The following is a 20,673-nucleotide window of genomic DNA, read 5'->3' as shown; positions in this document are numbered from 1 at the left end:
ACAATGGATGCAATGCTTCCATGCGCCCCAGAACCGTCTTCAATGTCTTGCAGGCTGTGTCAGGGGTCGGACAAATCTTTTTTGCACATATTATGAATATGCCCTATTTTGCAAATGGCACACAGAAAGCTTTTATGCAACCTCTATAAAGCTAATGGATTAAGAACAAGACACCAAGCCTTGTTGTTCTACTTGCAAGGCCAGAGCCCCCAAGTAATAGCTTTCCTGGTAAAATTTACTGGTGAAATTTACTATCAATGTGGAACAACAACTCAAAGTGGTCATATAATCATGCCCTGAAGGCTTTCCCCTTCTTATTTGTGCCTTCTATGCACCAGCACTTTGTGTGTCCAACTGTCTCAACGAAAGAAGACCTAATGCAGAATCTGTTAGTGATTAGCACACAATTGCCCTTTTTTAACTGTTTTATCCTGGTAAATGGCACCCTATTCTTCAGTGTATCTCCTGTACATTAGTCAAGGACAGTTACTGAAGAGTTCATGCACTAGCATTTTACCTTGTGTAGATTTATTTTGATCAGGACATTCAATGAAGTGTCTTCATGTATTAATATGCCCTTGTTCCTTTAACATGATACTGCCCTGGTTAACACTGTTTTATATAATGTAAAGTTTTGAATTAACTATAACATGATTACACTTTGGCTTTTAAGTTTTTCAAGTAGAGGAATCCTTGCCTTTTCTTTCACCCCACAATCAGTTATCACTAATAACTGCTGGAGTAACTTCACACGTATGTAGGCTAGTAATGACTGTGCAAAACATGCGTAGTTGCTTGCAAAGTTGAGTGTTCCCGACATTGTGCATGGTCACGCTCAAAACATTCCTTTTAACTCTATTTGTTCTGTCATCACCCCTGAACACACTAAATAAGATTTGCCAATCTAGACAGGCTCCCACAGTCATTGAGAGAATAAGAGTGTCATTTCAAACCTCAAAATCCGTTTTTTTCAATACTTGAACAATTACAAAATAACCATAAAAAAATAACTAAACACTCATAAATTACTAACAAAGGAGAATTATGTTATACTATTTTAATGCATCTTATTTGTTCTTTTAAACAAGCATTTAAACCAATTATAAATAGCACTGTACGTGTTTTGGTTTTTGAATGTTTATGTCATTTATTCTAAACTTTCATTTAAAAAACAAAATGACCATTTTTAACAATGCTCTTATTAAAAAACAAAACAAAAAAACATGTAGAAGGTTTTGCACACTAACTTTCATGGAGCTGAAGCTTAGCATCGACACTGAATGGAGTCTATAAACCTTTGCAGGAAACTGGCAGAATTGTGCTTTAATTAACTTACATTACTCGATGGTTCTTCCCCTCTTTTCTGGAGTTTGTTGGATTGTGATCTCAAAGATTTAGCCTTATGGTACAGCCCTATTCAAGGTTGAAGATTAATGTAATGTACATCATTTTGCAATAACAATTTTACTGAGTTTTATAGCATGGCGACTAGTACATATTTTGTTTTTCCAAAAAAAGGTGCATATTTCACTATGTAGTCATGCCATCTGGCCATCATCTACCATGGTGGCTCCTTCTCTTGTTCTATAATTGCAAATAAAAGACAAAGACATAAACAAAACACAACACTATTAAAAAAAATCTCCATACCTCAAACCCTTCTCTCCCTCTCCAGGGCCTGAGTGGCAGGTCTAGTCCGACTGCAGCACAGTGTGAGCGGACTTTGGCATCTGTGTGGATTTAATAGAGGGCTGTACCCTTTTGCAATAGGTAGATATGAGTGGATTAAGCCACCATATATGAAAGAGGACCACCCCCAATTCCCTACAACATCAGACAGCTCCAAGAACATCCTATACAGCATATGTGCTATTAAGTAGCACACCATTGTCAATCTGTGTTAGACTGAGAGGCTGTGCTTATCCCCATTCAGCATATGAAATGTAACTGTTGATGTCCTTTCCCATGTTCTTCATGTTCATAATTCAACTTGTCCCTTCTCAAAGGCACCATCAACATTTGGCATAGGCCCTAAATCCAACACTTTGAGCCTCGGTATGACAAGAGTAATATTTTCCTGGGAGTGGCCTCATACCCATCTCCTCAATTAATGGCTGCATCACCCACTGCCTAATTTATTGGTATGTAAACTGACTGCCCTCCTCCAGCTTAGTTGAGACATTGCAGTCTACGAATAATACGATCAGTCAGTTATTAAACATGTCCGCGACCATTCAAGAGTCAGGTTCTCACCATCTCTCAAAGGATGAACCAGTATTTGCTGAGCTAATCTCTAGGTTGTCATGGATGGGTGATAGTCGGGATAGGAATGTTGTGATCTTGAGTTTCCCTGCTATGCTTGCCCCAAATGTTTAAGTACTTATGATCGGGCTATAGGATGAGTTTAGATATCAGTGTTTCCTACGTCCACAGATTGAATTCCTAATGGACATTCCTATCATCACTGTGTTCATGTAGACCCAGTGCTTATCTGACTCTCTTCTGGTCTGTTTCAACATGATCATCTGGCTGCTTTACTGCCTAGCATCTGGGCTAACATTTCATTACAACCACACATTTATCCACCATACTCCAACTGAACAAGATATGCAACATACCTTGCATATCACTAGTTAAACTCAAAATATTAATACAAATATTTGTGAATGTAAAACAAACCAATATTAGCCAGACCTCCATTAGGCTCATCTTCCACATCTCTCTGTCATGAAGTAGTCCAGCTTCCCTCCTTGACTCAGACCCTACTGATGTGTACTACTGCAGCTGTAATAATGCTACCTCTTTATTGTACAGGGAATCGGATGGACCCAGTGGCCCATCAGGTCCCAGCCTTGTTGAGCTGACTTACACGAAGTGGGCGGGTAATCCCTGCATCATTTCGCCAGAGCCTTTGGCTACCACTTATTTCTTGCATTTTGGTCTCTTTTGACAAATTGAAGGGCTTCATGTTAACCAACCTATTTCGATTTTGCCATTGCCAGAGTGTGGTGCAACTGGGATTTTGCAGTACTACTTTTTTTTCAGAGGGTAGGACGACATTTTCATCAGCTTGTCCCTTGGTTGAACAGTTACCCTTTCTTTTTGGGTACATCCTGTGAGCTCTTTCCACACAAACCTTGTCTCCCTAGAATTTTAGAACATGACCAAACAGTGAAATCTGATTCTTTTGCATCTTTGGATGAGTTTCTGATCCTGACATTTTCCCTTCACGCCCAATATTCTATCTCTTCACAATTCAGATGGGGGACCTTGACTTGGGTATCAAGAGTCTCAAATTTACTTGTTAAATAAATAAGTTCAGTTCAGAGTTTTGCTGAGGTTCCTTCCATCTCAATAAGTCTTTTGACTCTGGTCCACATTTGCACTGATCGATTGTATCACTGAATTGACACTCTTTCTGAGGTTCTCCAATTCTTGGTGCAGGTCTCCCTTCCATTATCTGCATCAGTTTTGCATGCAGGCTTTAAGTTTCTTTTTATGAGATTTATGTCCTCTTTCTAGCTGTGTTGGTGGTGTACCTTTTTGAGAGTGTAAGAATTCCAATAGTACTCTATCCTTTTTTATTGCTTAGCAAGATTTCCCTCACTTTATGCCCAGCCTACCAACCTTTCGGTAGAACAGAGTAGACATTGAGCAGGAGCACGCCATTCTTTGACTCTTACTGAAGCTGTGATGATATGTTGTGTCCATCAGCACTGCATCCTTTTCTCAAGAGCTTCTTGGTGCCTCTGCTACATCCAGTGCCATACTGCCATCACATTGTTTGTTTACAAACTCATTCATTTATCCTTATCTCACAGACATTTTAGATTTTGTCTCCTTCCAACATGCTTTGCTTCTCCCTTTCTCTTTGGTACTTTTCCACCAAAGCATTGCAGTTCTTCCTGTACAGAAATGGGTTGCCAGCCTCGCCTATTTCTCAATGTATGCAAGGTCACTATATGCCGGTCTGCTCCTGACTGGCCACTAGTCACCAGTGGAGGAGCCCAATTAGGGAGGCACTAAGACAGCTCTCTGGTGAGGGCTCCTTCACATTTAGGGCCTCCTATCAAGTAGACTCTGCATCAACCAGGACTCCTTCACCTCTTCCACCATTGCTTGGCTATGCAAGGCAACACTCCCAATGCCCCCAAATACTTCCAAGTTCACAAAACCAGGGTGGACTTCAATGTTCTATTCCTTCCCCACTGCCAGTATCCCGGCATCTCCATTATGTGGTAGTCAGGGGCAATCACTCACTGTATGGAGTTGAGCATGCATTTATGGACTGCGCCTTCTTCTCGGCTTCACTCCACTGAAGTACTCTGTGATGATTCTCCTCCAGCAGAGTACGTTTCACCTCAAAAACCTAGGCTGCTTCACCCTGGGTTTCTCTGCACCTGCACATCTCACTTTTCAGCAGACAAGGGCCTCTGTTGCCATTTCACTGATGGGTTGGGATGGGACGTGAAAACCTCAGGGAACTGAAGTCATCATCCTTGTAGTCCAGCAATGACCCGATTTCCCTTTTTAAAAATCAACTCAATCCACGGTTTAGGATGTTACCACATATATATTGCTTGTAGCTAATAACATATTCATGCAATTCAGTTTTTAGAAAAATATTTTGCAATATTTTTAATTAATTTTCTTCTAAGTCCATAATTATTATTCAGGGTTCATTTACGCTTTTTAAGTCATTTAATGAGAGTGAAAAAGTTGATGTGTACACAGAATTTTATCTGGCATTAAGTCATAAATACGTGGGACTGTTTCTCCTTTTATAACTCAATTAGTGTTGTAAAATTGTTTCAACATAATTTGCATGCCCCATCTATTTGTCACGTTTCTGGATACTGTAGAATAATAATTGTTTACGATTTTCTGTGTCATCATTCAAAATAAACTCCCCTTCCTTATTCTTCTCTTTGGCAATTCTTATGCACTTTTATTTTAATCATTAACATAGTTGCTTTTGGAAGTCGAACTTCAGCAAATCTTGTTTTCAAAATTGTTCACTTTCATTTTTTCTGATCAGATAATGGTCCTACCAAGTAAAAGGGTAACTCTGCTATTTTATCCTTCAATATCTCACTGGTACTTGTGGATTTTTCTCCTGCCCTTGCCTTCAATTCTCTCATTCTTTTTCTAATCGATGTTTTAGCTTTACTAGGAACATGGTTGTGTTCTGTGTGGTGTATCACCTTCTCGTTTTTTGTAATTGCTCTACCACGGCACTTCTGTTTGTAGTATTTTGGGCACTTCCACATGGTTCTTTCTCCATTGTCCTTTTCCCTATTGAAAATATATCCATCCACTATCAGCTGTTTTTTGCCTTTTTGAGACGTTGTGTATGTTGCTTCTAGGTTTTCTTCTTTTTCTTGGCTGAACATTGTGTAGTCTGTTTAAAGTAAGAAATATTTCTTTCATTAATGAAATGTGTTTCCATTTTGTATATTTTCTTCATCTTTAACTTTTTTCTGGGTATGTTTTTTTGTTTTATGTAAACGTGCAGTCATTGTTTCACTTTCTTCCTTACAAATGTGGGTGGTGTGTGTGTGTATATGTATATATATATATATATATATATATATATATATATATATATAAAATTTCACTTACCCAGTGTACAGCTGTTCGTGGCATGTTCCGCTGCAGATTCACATGCTATGCACAGTCCTGCCATCTAATGTCGGGCTCGGAGTGTTACAAGTTATTTTTCTTTGAAGAAGTGTTTGAGTCACGGGATCAAGTGACTCCTCCTCTTCGGCTCCATTGTGCATGGGCATCGACTCCATGTTAGATTGTTTTCCCGCAGAGGATAGGGTAGGAGTGATAGAGTATAAAGAAAAGAGATGTCCACACACACATACATACATACATACATACATGTACAAGTGAACGTTGAACTTAAATGGCTACAGGCTCCCGGGGGGTGGTCTGTAGGTAGTCTGTAGGAGTTGAAGTTAATTGAAATAGTGTTATTAGCACAGCTTGTCCTACTGTGGCTTGCTGTGTTGCTAACACATCTACACAGTAATGCTTGGTAAATGTATGCGGTGTTGACCAAATAGCGGCTTTACAAATTTCGGCCATTGGTATGTTTCCTAAAAAAAAGCCATTGTAGCCCCTTTTTTCCATGTGGAATGTGCCTTAGGTGTAAATAAGAGCTGCCTTTTAGCTTTAAGGTAACATGTTTGGATGTATTTTACTATCCATCTTGCTAACCCTTGTAATAGGGTTACCAATATGTGGTTTTTGGAACGCCACAAATAACTGTTTGGTTTTCCTAAATGATTTTGTCCTATCTATGTAGAACATTAAGGCTCTTTTAATATCTAATGTATGCAGGGTTCGTTCTGCTACAGAGTCTGGCTGTGGGAAGAAGACTGTTAGTTCCACTGTTTGATTAATATGAAACGGTGAAATAACTGGGGAGAAATTTTGGGTTTGTTCGAAGTACAACTTTATGTTTGTGTACTTGTTTGAATGGTTCTTGAATTGTGAAAGCTTGAATTTCACTAACTCTTCTTAATGAAGTAATTGTGATGGGGAAGGCAACTTTCCATGTTAAGTATTGAATCTGGCATGAGTGGCATAGGTTCAAATGGTGGACCCATAAGTTGTGTGAGCACTATGTTTAGATTCCACAAAGGTAATGGAAGTGTTCTAGGTGGAATGATGCGTTTTAATCCTTCCATGAAGGCTTTGATAACAGGAACTCTAAATAAAGAGCTGTGTTGTATATTTTGCAAGTACGCAGAGATTGCAGTGAGATGTATTTTTATGGATGAAAAAGCTAAGATAGCTTTTTGCAAATGAAGCAAATAACATACAATGTCTTGTATTGATGCTGAAAGTGGGGTAATTTGTTTAGATTGACAGTAATACACAAATATTTTCCATTTGTTTGCATAGCACTGACTGGTAGTGGGTTTTCTTGCTTGTTTAACTACTTCCATACATTCAGTTGGTAGTTGTAGATACCCAAACTCTGACTTTAGGAACTAAATCGCCAGATTGAGTATGTTGGGATTTGGATGCCTGATCAGTTATTTGTTTCATGTTAGCACATCTGGTCTGTTTGATATGTGGTACTACTGACAGGTCTAATAGCGCTGTGTACCAGTGTTGACGTGCCCACGTTGGCGCTATGAGTATGAGTTTGTTTTGACATAGTTTGTGGACTAGAAATGGAATGAGCGGGAGAGGGGGAAAAGCGTAAGCAAATATCCCTGACCAATTCATCCATAGAGCATTGCCCTTGGATAGGGGATGTGGGTGTCTGGATGCAAAGTTTTGGCATTTTGCGTTTTCGCTGGTGGCAAATAGATCTATGGGGGTCAAAAGACCGCCGCGGTATTCTGGGTTTCCGGCTGGGCTGGCGGGCGACCGCCAGAAGGCCGCCCGCCAGCCCAGCGGGAAACACCCTTCCATGGGGATGCCGGCTCCGAATGGAGCCGGCGGAGTGGAAGGGGTGCGACGGGTGCAGTGGCACCCGTCGCGATTTTCAGTGTCTGCATGGCAGACACTGAAAATCTTTGTGGGGCCCTGTTACGTGGGCCCACGACACCCCATACCGCCAGGAACAGGATGGCGGTCGGAATCCCCATGGCGGCGCAGCTTGAGGATTCCCCAGGGCAGCGGGAAACCGGCGGTAGACCGCCGGTTTTCCGTTTCTGACCGCGGCTGTACCGCCGCGGTCAGAATGCCCATGGGAGCACCGCCAGCCTGTTGGCGGTGCTCCCGCGGTCGTTGGCCCTGGCGGATTTTATTGCCAGGGTCAGAATGACCCCCTATGTCTGGTGTTCCCCAGTGGTGAACGTATAGCTGAAGCACTTGGGGATGAATCTCCCACTCGTGTTTGTGTTGATGATCTCGGCTGACAACATCTGCCGTCATATGCTGTTTAACCAAAAACAGCTTTTTGGCCCCGAGGTGGACACTACTATTGAGAAAGTGAAATAAGATTCGGACACCACTAAAGCCATGGGTGCTTTGTATACAACGCAATACAGGGGATCCTTTCGTAAGTCCCAATACAGGGGTGGATTTAGGACCCAAACACCTGAGGCATCCACCTCACAAACAAAATCGGCCTACCAACCTCCATATCAAAGAGGTGGGTTCAAAAGCACTTACAGCGGCCAGTACCCCAGAGGCAGGGGAAAATATCAATCAACCAAACAAGCCTCACAACAGCCAAAGCAGTGACTTAATCCATCCCTTCCCAGCTAACACCTCACCTGTGGGGGAAAGACTGCAAAGGTTTCATACTAATTGGCTACCCATTGCAACAGACAACTGGGTATTATCTATTATCAGCAATGGCTATTGCATAGAATTGGCACAAATTCCCCCAAATATTCCACCAAAACCACACAACCTCCCCACACAACATATCGCCATGTTGCAAGAGGAAGTAAAATCTCTATTACTCAAACAAGCAATAGAGCTAGTGCCACAAGATCAAATAGGAACAGGAGTTTACTCACTGTATTTCCTCATGCCCAAAAAGGATGGAACCTTAAGGCCAATATTAGATCTCAGAACCCTCAATCTTTACATCCTGTCAGAACACTTTCACATGGTAACGCTACAGAATGTGGTCCCACTGCTTCAGCAGCACGATTTCATGACAACATTAGACCTCAAGGATGCGTATTTTCACATACCCATCCATCCAGCGCACAGAAAATTCAAGGAAAACATTATCAGTTCAAATTGTTACCCTTCGGAATAACAACAGCTCCCAGAGTATTCACAAAATGCATGGCCGTAGTGGTAGCCTACCTAAGAAGGAAACACATTCACGTCTTCCCATATCTCGACGATTGGCTAATAAAATCCAACAGTCATACACAGTTTCAAAAACATACGCATTATGTAATACAAACCCTACACACCCTAGGGATCTCCATAAACTACCATAAATCGCACCTACAACCTGCACAAATTCAAAAGTATTTAGGAGCCACACTAAATACACAAACAGTTCTTCCAAGCCCAAGTCCACCAAGAATAAAAGCATTTAGCAATATATTGACACAAATACAGCCAGCCCAACAGCACACTGTCAAATTCGTCATAAAACTGTTGGGCATGATGGCATCCAGTATCACCATTGTCCCACATGCAAGACTAAACATGCATCATTTACAACAGTGCCTTGCACAGAAATGGTCACAGGCACAGGGTCAACTTCACTATCAAGTGTCGATAGACCACCAAACATGCATATCACTTCAGTGGTGGAATTCCACAATCCTAAACAAAGGGCGGCCTTTTCAAGACCCTGTGCCTCAGACCATACTTACAAACAGATGCATCAATGATTGGCTGGGGGGCACACCTCAACAATCACAACATTCAGGGACAATGGGACCCCAAACACAAACAGTTACACATAAATCACCTAGAATTGCTAGCTGTCAAAGCTTTTCAGCCTCTTCTCACTCACAAGAACGTCCTTATCAAAACAGACAACATGACAACAATGTATTACCTAAACAAACAAGGAGGAACCCATTCATCCCAATTTTCCCTTCTAGTCCCAAAAATTAGGAAATGGGCAATCCACAACCAAAGTCACCTATTAGCACAATACATTCCAGGGATAGACAACCAATTGGCGGATATCCTCAGCAGAAATCACCAACAAACACACGAATGGGAGATTCATCCTCAAGTACTTCAAAAATACTTTCAACAATGGGGAACCCCAAACATAGATCTGTTCGCCACTAGCAAAAACACAAAATGCCAGACACCCACATCCCCTATCCAAGGGCAATGCTCTATGGATCAATTGGTCAGGGATATTTGCTTACGTTTTTCTCCCTCTCCCACTCATTCCGTTTCTAGTCAACAAGTTGCGTCAAACTTCACTCAATATGATACTCATAGCACCAACATGGGCACGTCAACCATGGTACACAACATTGTTAGATCTGTCAGTAGTACCACACTCCAAACTCCCAGACCGACCAGATCTGCGGACACAAAACAAAGGCCAAATCAGGCACCCGAATCCCAAGACACTCAATCTAGCAATTTGGCTCCTGAGGTCATAGAGTTTGGATATTTACAACTCCCATCAGAATGTATGGAAGTTATTAAGCAAGCAAGAAAACCCACTACTAGACAGTGCTATGCAAACAAATGGAAATGATTTGTACATTACTGTCAATCTAAACATATAGACCCTCTTACAGCATCAATACAAGACACAGAATGCTATTTACTTCATTTACAAAAATCTAATTTAGCATTCTCTTCCATAAAAATTCATCTTACCGCAATTTCAGCATATTTACAAAATATCCAGCACAGCTCCTTATTTAGAGTTCCTGTCATTAAAGCTTTCATGGAAGGTTTAAAACGCATCATTCCACCCAGGACACCTCCAGTCCCCTGTTGGAATTTAAACATAGTGCTTACACGACTTATGGGCCCACCATTTGAACCCATGCACTCCTGCCAAATGCAATTTTTAACATGGAAGGTTGCCTTCCTAGTGGCAATTATGTCTTTAAGAAGATAAAGTAAAACTCAAGGCTTTACTATTGAAAAACCGTTCTTCCAGGTACACAAGCATAAAGTTGTACTAAGAACAAACCCAAAATTTCTTCCAAAGGTTATATCACCATTTCATATAAATCAAACAGTGGAACTACCAGTCTTCTTCCCACAGCCAGATTCTGTGGCAGAAAGAGCTCTTCATACATTAGACATCAAAAGAGCTGTGATGTACTATATAGACAGAATTAAACCATTCAGAAAGACTAAACAACTGTTTGTAGCCTTCCAAAAACCTCATACAGGCAACCCCATATCAAAACAAGGTTTAGCAAGATGGATAGTAAGATGCATCCAAACATGCTACGTTAAAGCCAAAAGACAACTCTTAGTTACTCCTAAAGCACATTCTACAAGGACAAAAGGTGCTACAATGGCTTTCTTAGGCAATATACCAATGGCTGAAATTTTTAAAGGAGCTACTTGGTCAACACCACATACATTCACTACACACTACTGTGTAGATGTTTTAGCAAGACAACAAGCCACAGTAGGCCAAGCTGTACTCAGAACATTATTTAATAACACCTTCACCTCCTACAGGCTATCCACCGCTATTTTTATGGGAGGACAAACTGCTTTGTAGTCTATGCATAGCATGTGTATCTGCAGCTACACATGCCACTGCACAGAAAATGTCACTTACTCAGCGTACATCTGTTCGTGGCATGTTCCGCTGCAGATTAATGTGCACCCTCCCACCCCCCCCCGGGAGCCTGCAGTCATTTAAGTTACAAACATTTGTACATATATATATAGATTTGCATTAGCATGGACATCTCTTTTCTTTATATATACTCCATCACTCCTACCTTACCCTCTGCGAGAAAACAATCTAACATGGAGTTGATGCCCATGCACAATGGAACGGAAGAGGTAATGCACAGCATGTGAATCTACAGCGGAACAAGCCACTAACAGATGCACATGTAAGTGACATTATCCACATATATACATATATATGTTCAATGGCATGTGTATGCCTAGTCCTGCCATCTAGTGTTGGGCTTGGAGTGTTACAAGTTGTTTTGCTTCACGGGATCGAGGGACTCCTCCTCTTCGGCTCCATTGCGCAGGCTCATCGTCTCCGTGTTAGATTGTTTTCTTTCTGCCATCTGGTTCGGACGGATTTCTTTTCGCTCTGATAGTTCGAGTCGGAAAAGTTCTAAAACTCACGAATTCTCATCGGTATTGTTTCGATCGCGTACCATCTTCTATCGACACTTCAGTATCATCAGGTCAAACCTCTTTACTCACCCTTCGGGGCGCGTGCCGAACTCAGGCCTGGTCGGGCAGACCGCGTTGAAGCCTCATGGAGCGGACCCCATTCCGCTTTTGTCCTCTGTGCCACGCAAAATTTCCCTACACAGACCAACATCTCATCTGTATTCTCTGTCTTTCCCCAGACCATCGGGAAGAAAATTGTGAGGCCTGTAGATCCTTCCGTTCGAAGAAAACACTCCGAGACAGAAGAGCACGGAGATTCGAAATGGCATCCAAGAGCACTGAACGTCTCAACGTCGAGGAGAAGGAAATCATGCAGACTGCTTTCTCCGTTCAAGGATCCGACTCTGAGCAGGAGTCTGACGAGGACAGACCGGTCAGGGCAGGACAGCACATGAGTACGCCTGCCCCAGTCAAGCCCAAACATAAGGCCTTGGGAACGCCATTGCCAGAAGGCCATGGCTCGACCGGTAAAAAGACCTTTGGTGACCAACAAACAACATTGGCACCAAAAAAGGCCACGCCACCTAAGCCTTCGGACTCGAGCCGAAGCTCTGTCTCCGAGACTATTAGGCATCAACCTCGAAAATCGCTTTCGGAGCCGAGGCCATCATCCACTCCCAGCCTTTCGATACCGAAAAAACCAGCTTCGGAGCTGAAAAGGCCAATTTATACAGAGGAACATGGACTTTCGCAAGCACTCAAAGAAAGCCATAGAATCACTGAGGAACATTCACAAATGGAGGCTATAGATGAAAGGCAAGCCAGGATTCACATCCACAAGGACACTGGCAAAATTATAACAGCACCTCCTCCGAAGCCTAAGAGGAAATTAGCCTTTCAAGAACAATCGGACACTGATCAGCCACCAGCTAAAGTGCCAAGATCTAAAGAAAAATCTCCACCTCCTCAATTTTCTCCTCCTCAGTCTCCTTCTCACTCTCCTCACTTGCTTATCTCTCCCCCTATTACTCCCACACCTGTGCATTCTCCTGTACATTCATTTGATTCACAGCAAGACAATGTGGATCCATCGGATCTGTATGATCCAGATCGTATTCCAGATAACAATACAGACTGCTATCCCTCTAAGCCATCACCACCAGAGGATAGTACAGATCATAGCTAGGGTGGCATCCTATCACAATGTCGCTATGCACACTGAGCCCTTAGAGGATGACTTCATTTTTAAAAATATGACACGGTTGATGCTCTCGGCTCCAAAAGCGATTTTAGAATTTTCGACTCCGAAAAATTATGTTCGCTGGAGTCAGACACGGAGCCCTTTGTTGCCTCCGATGTTTTGGGAGGAGTGGCCTTTTTCGGTGCCGAACTGCAAAGCTGGTCACTGGTAGTCTTTTTTCGGGCTGAGCCAAGGCCTTCCCTTCTGGCAGTGGCGTACCCAAGGCCTTATGTTTTTGCTTTTGTGAGGGTACAGGGGCAGGCGTACTCACACGTTGTCCCGCTGTGACCAGTCTGTCTTCTTCTGATTCCTGTTCGGAGTCAGAATCTCAAACCGAGACCGCTGTTTGCATGATTTCTTCCTCCTCCACGTCAAGATGTTCGCTGGTTCTCGACGCCATTTCGAGTATTCGTGCCCTCCTGTCTCGAAGAGTCTTTTTGGATCGGAAGGATCGACAGGCCTCACAATTTTCTTCCCGATGATCAGGGGAAAAGCAAAGATTGCAAACGAGATGCTGGTCTGTATATGGATATTTCGTGTGGCACCGAGGACAGAACCAGAATGGAGTCCGATCCAGGAGGCTTCCACGTGGTTGGCCCAAAAAGGCCAGAGTTGGGCGCACGCACCCCGAAAGGCGAGTAAAGATCACTTCTCCATAGGTACTGATGTGTCGATGGAAGATGTAAACCTGATCGATACAATACTGACGAAAAGAACGTGTTTTCAAAGTTTTCTGAATCGAAATCTCAGAGCGAGAGGAAACATGTCCGAACCCGACGGCGGAAAGAAAACAATCTAACATGGAGTCGATGCCCATGCGCAATGGAACCGAAGATGAGTAGTCAAGCGATCTTGTGACTCGAAAACACTTCTTTGAAGAAAAACAACTTGTAACACTTCAAGCCCAACACTAGATGGCAGAGGTAATGCACAGTATGTGTATCTGCAGCTACACATGCCACCGAACATATATATAAATATATATTTAGTTGTTCACTCTTTTTTTATGTTTGACTTGACAGTGCAGCTGTGCTCAAAGACAATATACAGAAAGTGGGCTTTGGGTTGGCCCCCTTCTGCCATTGGCTTATTTGAGTCATCCCCTTTAAGCACTGTCTTGAGACTTTGTAAATCACATCTTAATTCCTATCAAAGGAGCACTTTTCTCACCTATTTTAATTGGCTGAGTTGGGTATCATTCCACTTCCAAGGAAGTATCTCCATTATAATGCCTTGAATTCATGAACAACGGCAAATAACAGATTATAGTTGAAAACAATAGCCATCATGGAAAAAGTGGTTTCCTTCCATTTATCTAACGTAGTGTCCACAAAGACTCTCAATCATTTGACCTAAAATACTGTCTGAAATTAACGTCCTGACTATAACGAAGTGCTGGAGTTAAAATCTTTAACAGATTAAACATGCAAAGTCATGGCTGGCAGACATACAATAAATGAAAAAATTAAACACTTTTTTACCTTTTCCCTTTACCAGATACGTCCCAACCAGGCTTACTTTTGCCAGCAGCTGAAATATTCCTAATACAAGAGCAGCTGATCAAAACCTTATACTAATGCAATTTCTCTTCTCTTAATGAAACCTATTACACCTATAAAAATTCCTGAAGCTAGACGACCATTCTATCTCTCCCTCTATTTCAAGATCCCAAGGACATACACAAAGTTGATCAGTATAGTGTGTGCAAAGCTCAGATTAAATCAGTGAGCATCTCACAAAACAATATTTCCAGGAATTTATAACAAACTACTGATGCCAATCTACCTCCAAAATGGATGTGTTGTTTTAAATGACTCGTACGTATAATTATGTTTAATGTCAGTAAATATATTACCATACCCAAGGATAATCATTACTAATCAGGCTTTAGTGATGCACAAGGACGTGACTGATGGATAAGCCCTTTTCTATGCCCAAGGTTCCACGGACATACACAAACGATGAATGGCTTGTTTAGGGTTGATCTGTGATACAGGAAAATTAATTTGAACTTGTGCACATCCACTCTACATTTTCTGTTAATGTGGGGGCAAATTCACAATTTTTGATAAAAATGAAATATACACATGTAAACTAGTACCTTGTGCAACGTTCCTCCTGATAAAAGGTCAATGAAAGCATCTCACAGCAAGAGTCCCTAATGGTACTAAGCTATAAACACCAAAATAAGGAGAAAACTGGTTCACCTTCATCGTAAAAAATTCTCTGCTTAAAACTGGTAGACAAAACATGCAAATATGCTCATACAAAATGTGGTAATGATCTAACTTTAAGTAAAACTGTCTGTGAATGTGTCAATATATTTAGTATGCAAATGGAAAAAGTGTAGATGTACTCAACTGATGTGGGGTAATGTCCTCACTTAGAGTACAGTCTTTTTTCATTAGACTTATAGGGGACATACCTCCTACAACAGTAGAATAGCAGAGCAGACTGAAGTGCTTGCAGACACTAATTAGCCATCATCAGTATGCAGAATTTTGCAGCTTTCAGTCGTAAACAATGTGGAAAAATTCTTCTAAACTGAAGAATTTGCAGAATTATTCCCTAAGTTTACACTAATCCTTAAATAAATGCACAGAACCCCTTTAAATGTTGGTGAGTACTTATTTATCAGTTGAACTTGATTTGTTAAAAGTGCATAAAGGTCTTTAAAGAAATAATACTGATTGTTTAACACAAGACAATATTCTTTTGAAAAATACAGGGCATTAGTTTCATGCACCTCTGTCAGTTTTACACTTTGGTATCTACATTAAAGAGACACCAATGGACCTAAAAGTTGCAAATATCTTCAACAAGAAGCACTCCTGGTTTAGGAAGCGGAAAATTCATGCACATTACTTATTTTGTCACACCAGGGCTGCACTCCTTGACTACAGCATAAGACGCACACTAGGTATTCTTGAATAACCATTACTTGAGGCTGGTTGCATGTATTAAGAATCCTACACATATCTGGTATTATACTGAACACTGAGAATTACTGAACTATATGGAGACAATGTCCAATAATTATTTAATAATACGTATTAGAAGATCTATAAATATAGGAAAGATAGGAAATTTTCTAGTTTGGGAGAGTTTCATCCATCAAAATGAACTGCATTCCACATCTCTTATATGTAGCAGAAATACTGGCTCTGAAGTTCCCCAAATCGACCATATCTGTATGTTCACAATTCATTGAGAACGCATATAGAAGTCTAAAGAAATAGCATTCCACACTGGTTACATTGAAACCCAGGTCTGGCCAACACTGTAGGGCCTGACTGAAAGAGGCTCAAAGACACGTGTTGGACAAAATTACAACAATATTGGGCAATGATACTGCTAACAATGAAAGAAGTAAAATAAATTTCCCTCAAACCTGACCTATTAGTGGTGTTATTTGGCTATACAGCGGATGATAGTTCTTACCTTTTGAAGTCTACTACAGTCAAACCCAGTACAAACCTTTTATTAGTCGCTAGATTATCTACAGTCCTGTTTTGGAAACTGGGAAAACCTAATTTGAAGAACCTTTGCAGGGCCAAAATATAAGTAATATTTGCCATGGAGAAGCTTAAGTCCATAATCGGTAATAGAATAAACAAGTTTCTGAATGTACAGACTCCACTTAACATTAAGAGAAGAGTCCGCTGCAAACACTCTTGCCCATAGATCAAATGCAGCAAGATGATTTGACTTGTCTATCATGTCACAGACACTAGATGATTAAGAAGAACCTACTTCTACGTCTCTGGTTACCTTATAACCCTATCACAACAAGTCTGATTCTCTATATTATCAGTTCTGTGTAAATGTTATAATCTGAAATATTTTAAGTTGTAGAAAACCGATGTGAATGCACTTAACAGATTTTTTAAAAAAATCAAAATTCATAAGAGGTGCTGAAATGACTTTCATGACTATTCAGCTGTAATAATGTGTGAACATTTTAAAAATAAAGTAAAAAAATAAAAAAAAGAAGTAAAGAACTTCCATCTCTTACTTGTGTGAAATTTTACAGATGTTAACTGAATCACAGTAAAGGGATTTTAAGTCTTAGGCCCAAGAACCTTAATATAAGGGAAATAAATACAAATAGTTGTGTGGGATACATATTTAGCCTTTCTTTCAAGGACTACAACAGGAAAGACATTTAAAAAATAGTAAATGGAATAATTAGTCTCAACAGGAATAGGTTTGGTGTTACACTCAATTTTCTTCAGTTTTCACTGTATATGTATTTAAAGGAACACAACATAAATTCTGGTCGCTTGAAGCATACATGTTTTCACTATGTGTAGGAACGTTCCGTTGAGCCTAATTTTTGGACATTGAAAGCTTCAAACTATTGGACCTTTCTGCATAAACAAACTATGAATCACAATCTAAATACCTGACAAAGCTCAGAGACTCCTGTTCCAAGTGGGTTAGTGTAGGGAGCTGGCTCTTTATATAGTGGACCAAAAAGAGGTACACTGTGTAGAGTCCAAGCAAATCCCACCGGCACAAATGACACCCTAAAAGCTCTCTTTTGTGGTAGTGTGGACGAGCATTAAGGCATATCAGAGGGTACTGCTAAGCATATATTGCACACACAAAGGCAGTAAGCAAGACACACGAAATAAAGATATCCGACACCTATTTATAAAAATAACATGTACTTTTATATAAATTTTGATATCAAGGTCATCGGAATCGGGTGAGAACTTTTCGACTTGTGAATTTCTACAGTTTTCAAAAGTCAACACTTTTTGCAACTTTTGGAGTGGTAGTGTTATCCTATGGGGAAAAATATATACTGCATACAGGTACTTGGCAGCGACTTACAGGACCCATCTTCTGGAGTTAAGGTAAGTATGGGGCAAGGTCCAAGCCAGCACTAACAAGGCACTTGGCCAATCCAGGTGCAGAGGTGTTTTTCAGCATTGGGTGCCCTAATGTTATTCTATAAAAAAAGAAACACATACTGAATTTGGGCACTTAATGACCTACAGGACTGTTCTTATGAAGTTAAGCTAAGTATGGTGCAAGGTCCAACGCAGCACCAACAAGAAGGTACGGGGGCATCCGGGTGCAGAGGTGCTTTCAGCCTTGGGTGTCCCAATGTTATCCTGTGGGAAAGGAATAGACACTGAATACAGGTACTTAGCAACGACTTACAGGACTGCTCTTCTGGACTGGAGGCGAGTATGGGTCAAGGATCAAGGACAGAACAACAGTTCACCTCTAAGATGTCAGAGTGCAGAGATGTGTTACGGCACAGGGTGTCCCATTCACTTCAATGGAGATTGGCCAGTCAGAAAGAAGCTGGGACTGGGTGGCCAGTCTGGGGGAACCCACAGGGGGTAGGGAGGCAGGGGGGGCTTGACCCTTGAGATCTTCCGGAATGTAGGGACTTAGTTGGCCTACTTCTTCTTGGACTGTGGAGCTCTGGTGCAGTGGTGTCTTATCAGGTCGCGGTGAAGGGGATACCAATGATTGGAGGGGGACTACAGAAAGGCTGCAAGCAACATTGGGAAATCCACAGTGGGAGAGCTCAAGGTGGGCTTCGTCTGTGTAGGGCATGGGACCACGTCAACATTGTTCGCCCACTTCAGCTCGGGCTAGGCGGCTCAGGTGTAGTGGTGATGTTTTGTGTCTGGTGGTCCCGGTCCTCACAGTGCTTTCTTGGGTTGCCTGCAGATGCCTTAGGGTCAGTACATCCATTAGATGACCGTTCCCTTTGGGGAGTGGGCATCACCCTGTCCCAGAATTCCTAATTCCATCACATACAAGATAGCGACATTCCTAAGGCTGTGCTCATTTTAGGCTGCTCACCCTAGCCTAGGGGGTGTGTCCAGTCTAGAAATGCAACACGTCTCCTGCATAGCACATTTTTCCACCTGTCCACGTGCCAGATGGGCCCTGGGGCAGGGGGGTCAGCATCTTCCTCTGAGGAAGGACAGACTGGCATACCAAAGGCGGTAGGCTCCCTTGAAGAATCCTGCCTTGGAATGCCGATTTACAGGTCACCCGATTGAGAGGGGTGTGTAACACCCTTGACAGAGCAGGCTTTGTTTCTGACCTCCAGAGAGCAAAGGCTCTCCCCTGTAGGGGTCAGAATCTAGTCTGTTGGTGGCAGGCTAGCTAGAACTAGTCAGTGAGCTCACCAGCAGTTGGTGAGTTTTCATGGGGGTTTATTAATACGAGTTTGATACCAAGCATCCCTAGTTTCAGTGAAGCCATCATGTAGCTGGGGAACTCTTATTGACCAGTGTCCAGCACATGTATTTAATATGGCTTCCCTGTACACTTACAATGTCTAAGAATTGAAAAAGACATAAGAGAGGCCTATCTGCTCTTGCAGATATGCCCACACATGTAATGCACTCTGCCTTAGGGATGTAAGGCCTACTGTAGGGGTCACTTACAAATATTACTTGCAGTGTTTTAGGGGACGTGGCACACACACTGTGTGCCATGTTGGATTTTTACTTTTGGGAGCACCTTGCCACAAAGCCTGCCACAATGGCAGTTTGCATGAGGTTGGTGCTGGGTCCCTTAGAGTGGCACAAGTTATGTTGTAGCTATTAGGGACCCTCTTTAGTAACAGGACCCTAGGTGACAGAGGTACTCTTTACTTGGGTTTTACAGAGGTGCTAAAGGGCCTAGCCACTGTGTAACAACATGGGTAGAAGTTGCCTTGATGCCTATTACCAATTACCTGATAAGCCGGACACCACTGGTCTTAGCTCTCCTACTTTTGTGAAGCACATATAATGGAGCTTATGTTATGTACAAGGTACAAACTCAAAATAAATTTGAACCGTTGTGTGTTTTTGGTTGCTTTCATTTTAAGGTATAAACTAGCCTGAACAGGATGCTATGTAGTAGACCAGGTAGGCACTGTTCCTACAAGGGATGAAGGTAATAAGTTGGCTACACCTGAACGATAATCATGCTATGACTCAGTCTGGCATAGGAGTTGGTGGAGCAGTAGCTACTCTCAGAGTTTCGATGGCCACTGTGGGTGGACTTCACCAGCAGAGCCACACTTTGCAGAAAAAACAGTATAGTAAAAATGAAGAACACTACTAGCAGACTCACACATTGTCCTTTTCAAAGGAACAAAAACTGAGCCGACAAACTCTTACAAGTTTAACATCTCTGGCTAAAAGTAAATCATTACACATTAGCTATGTAGCTTGAGATGAAAGTAACGGTCACTACTGTCATTATTCTTTAGAGTTTACCACGAAAATTGCATCAGTTATCTGGTTTCTCTATTGCGTCTGATATCTGGTTAATGTCTTGGCACAGAGTGTTTTTAGCTATTGTTATTACATTAGAGAAAGCCTGAATCACACCTTCCTTGGACTGCAAGTTGTCCAAAAGAATTACAAACTTGCAAGTCTAGTTTTTCAAAACACTAGTTATGATAAGTGGCTATATTATCATTAATACTTAACTGAGGAGTGTTGGTCAGCATTAAATAACCAGGTTTGAAACCCAGGAAAAATACAAGACAACACATAGGTTCTTCACAAAAAAAATGAGTAGTGGCAATATATGTTCAGCATAAAAAAAATACGATATAACAATTTGGCAGGGAGTATCTCCACCCTCTGGTGTCCAAATGATTCCTAGTCTGCACCACTGTCACATCCTCAACAATTATTGCCCAGTAATGACATAGC

General features: G+C 41.6%; 1 protein-coding gene across 7 annotated transcripts in view; it reads right to left on the bottom strand.

Annotated features, from left to right (window-relative positions):
* The window catches only part of LOC138295844 (zinc finger protein 544-like), a 374,158-nt gene that overhangs the window by 263,453 nt on the left and 90,032 nt on the right, over positions 1–20,673 (bottom strand). For 3 of the 7 annotated variants that reach the window (XM_069234420.1, XM_069234419.1, XM_069234414.1), the window contains exon 10: positions 1,337–1,413. The exons of 2 other annotated variants lie outside the window; for them this stretch is intronic. In XM_069234420.1, the coding sequence (XP_069090521.1) occupies positions 1,337–1,413 (77 nt within the window). 2 more of the 7 variants (XM_069234416.1, XM_069234418.1) reach the window with 2 other exon arrangements.

The sequence above is a fragment of the Pleurodeles waltl genome, chromosome 5 (genome assembly GCF_031143425.1).
Source record: "Pleurodeles waltl isolate 20211129_DDA chromosome 5, aPleWal1.hap1.20221129, whole genome shotgun sequence".
NCBI classification, from domain to species: Eukaryota; Metazoa; Chordata; class Amphibia; order Caudata; family Salamandridae; genus Pleurodeles; species Pleurodeles waltl.
This window is presented reverse-complemented; position numbering and strand designations above follow the sequence as displayed.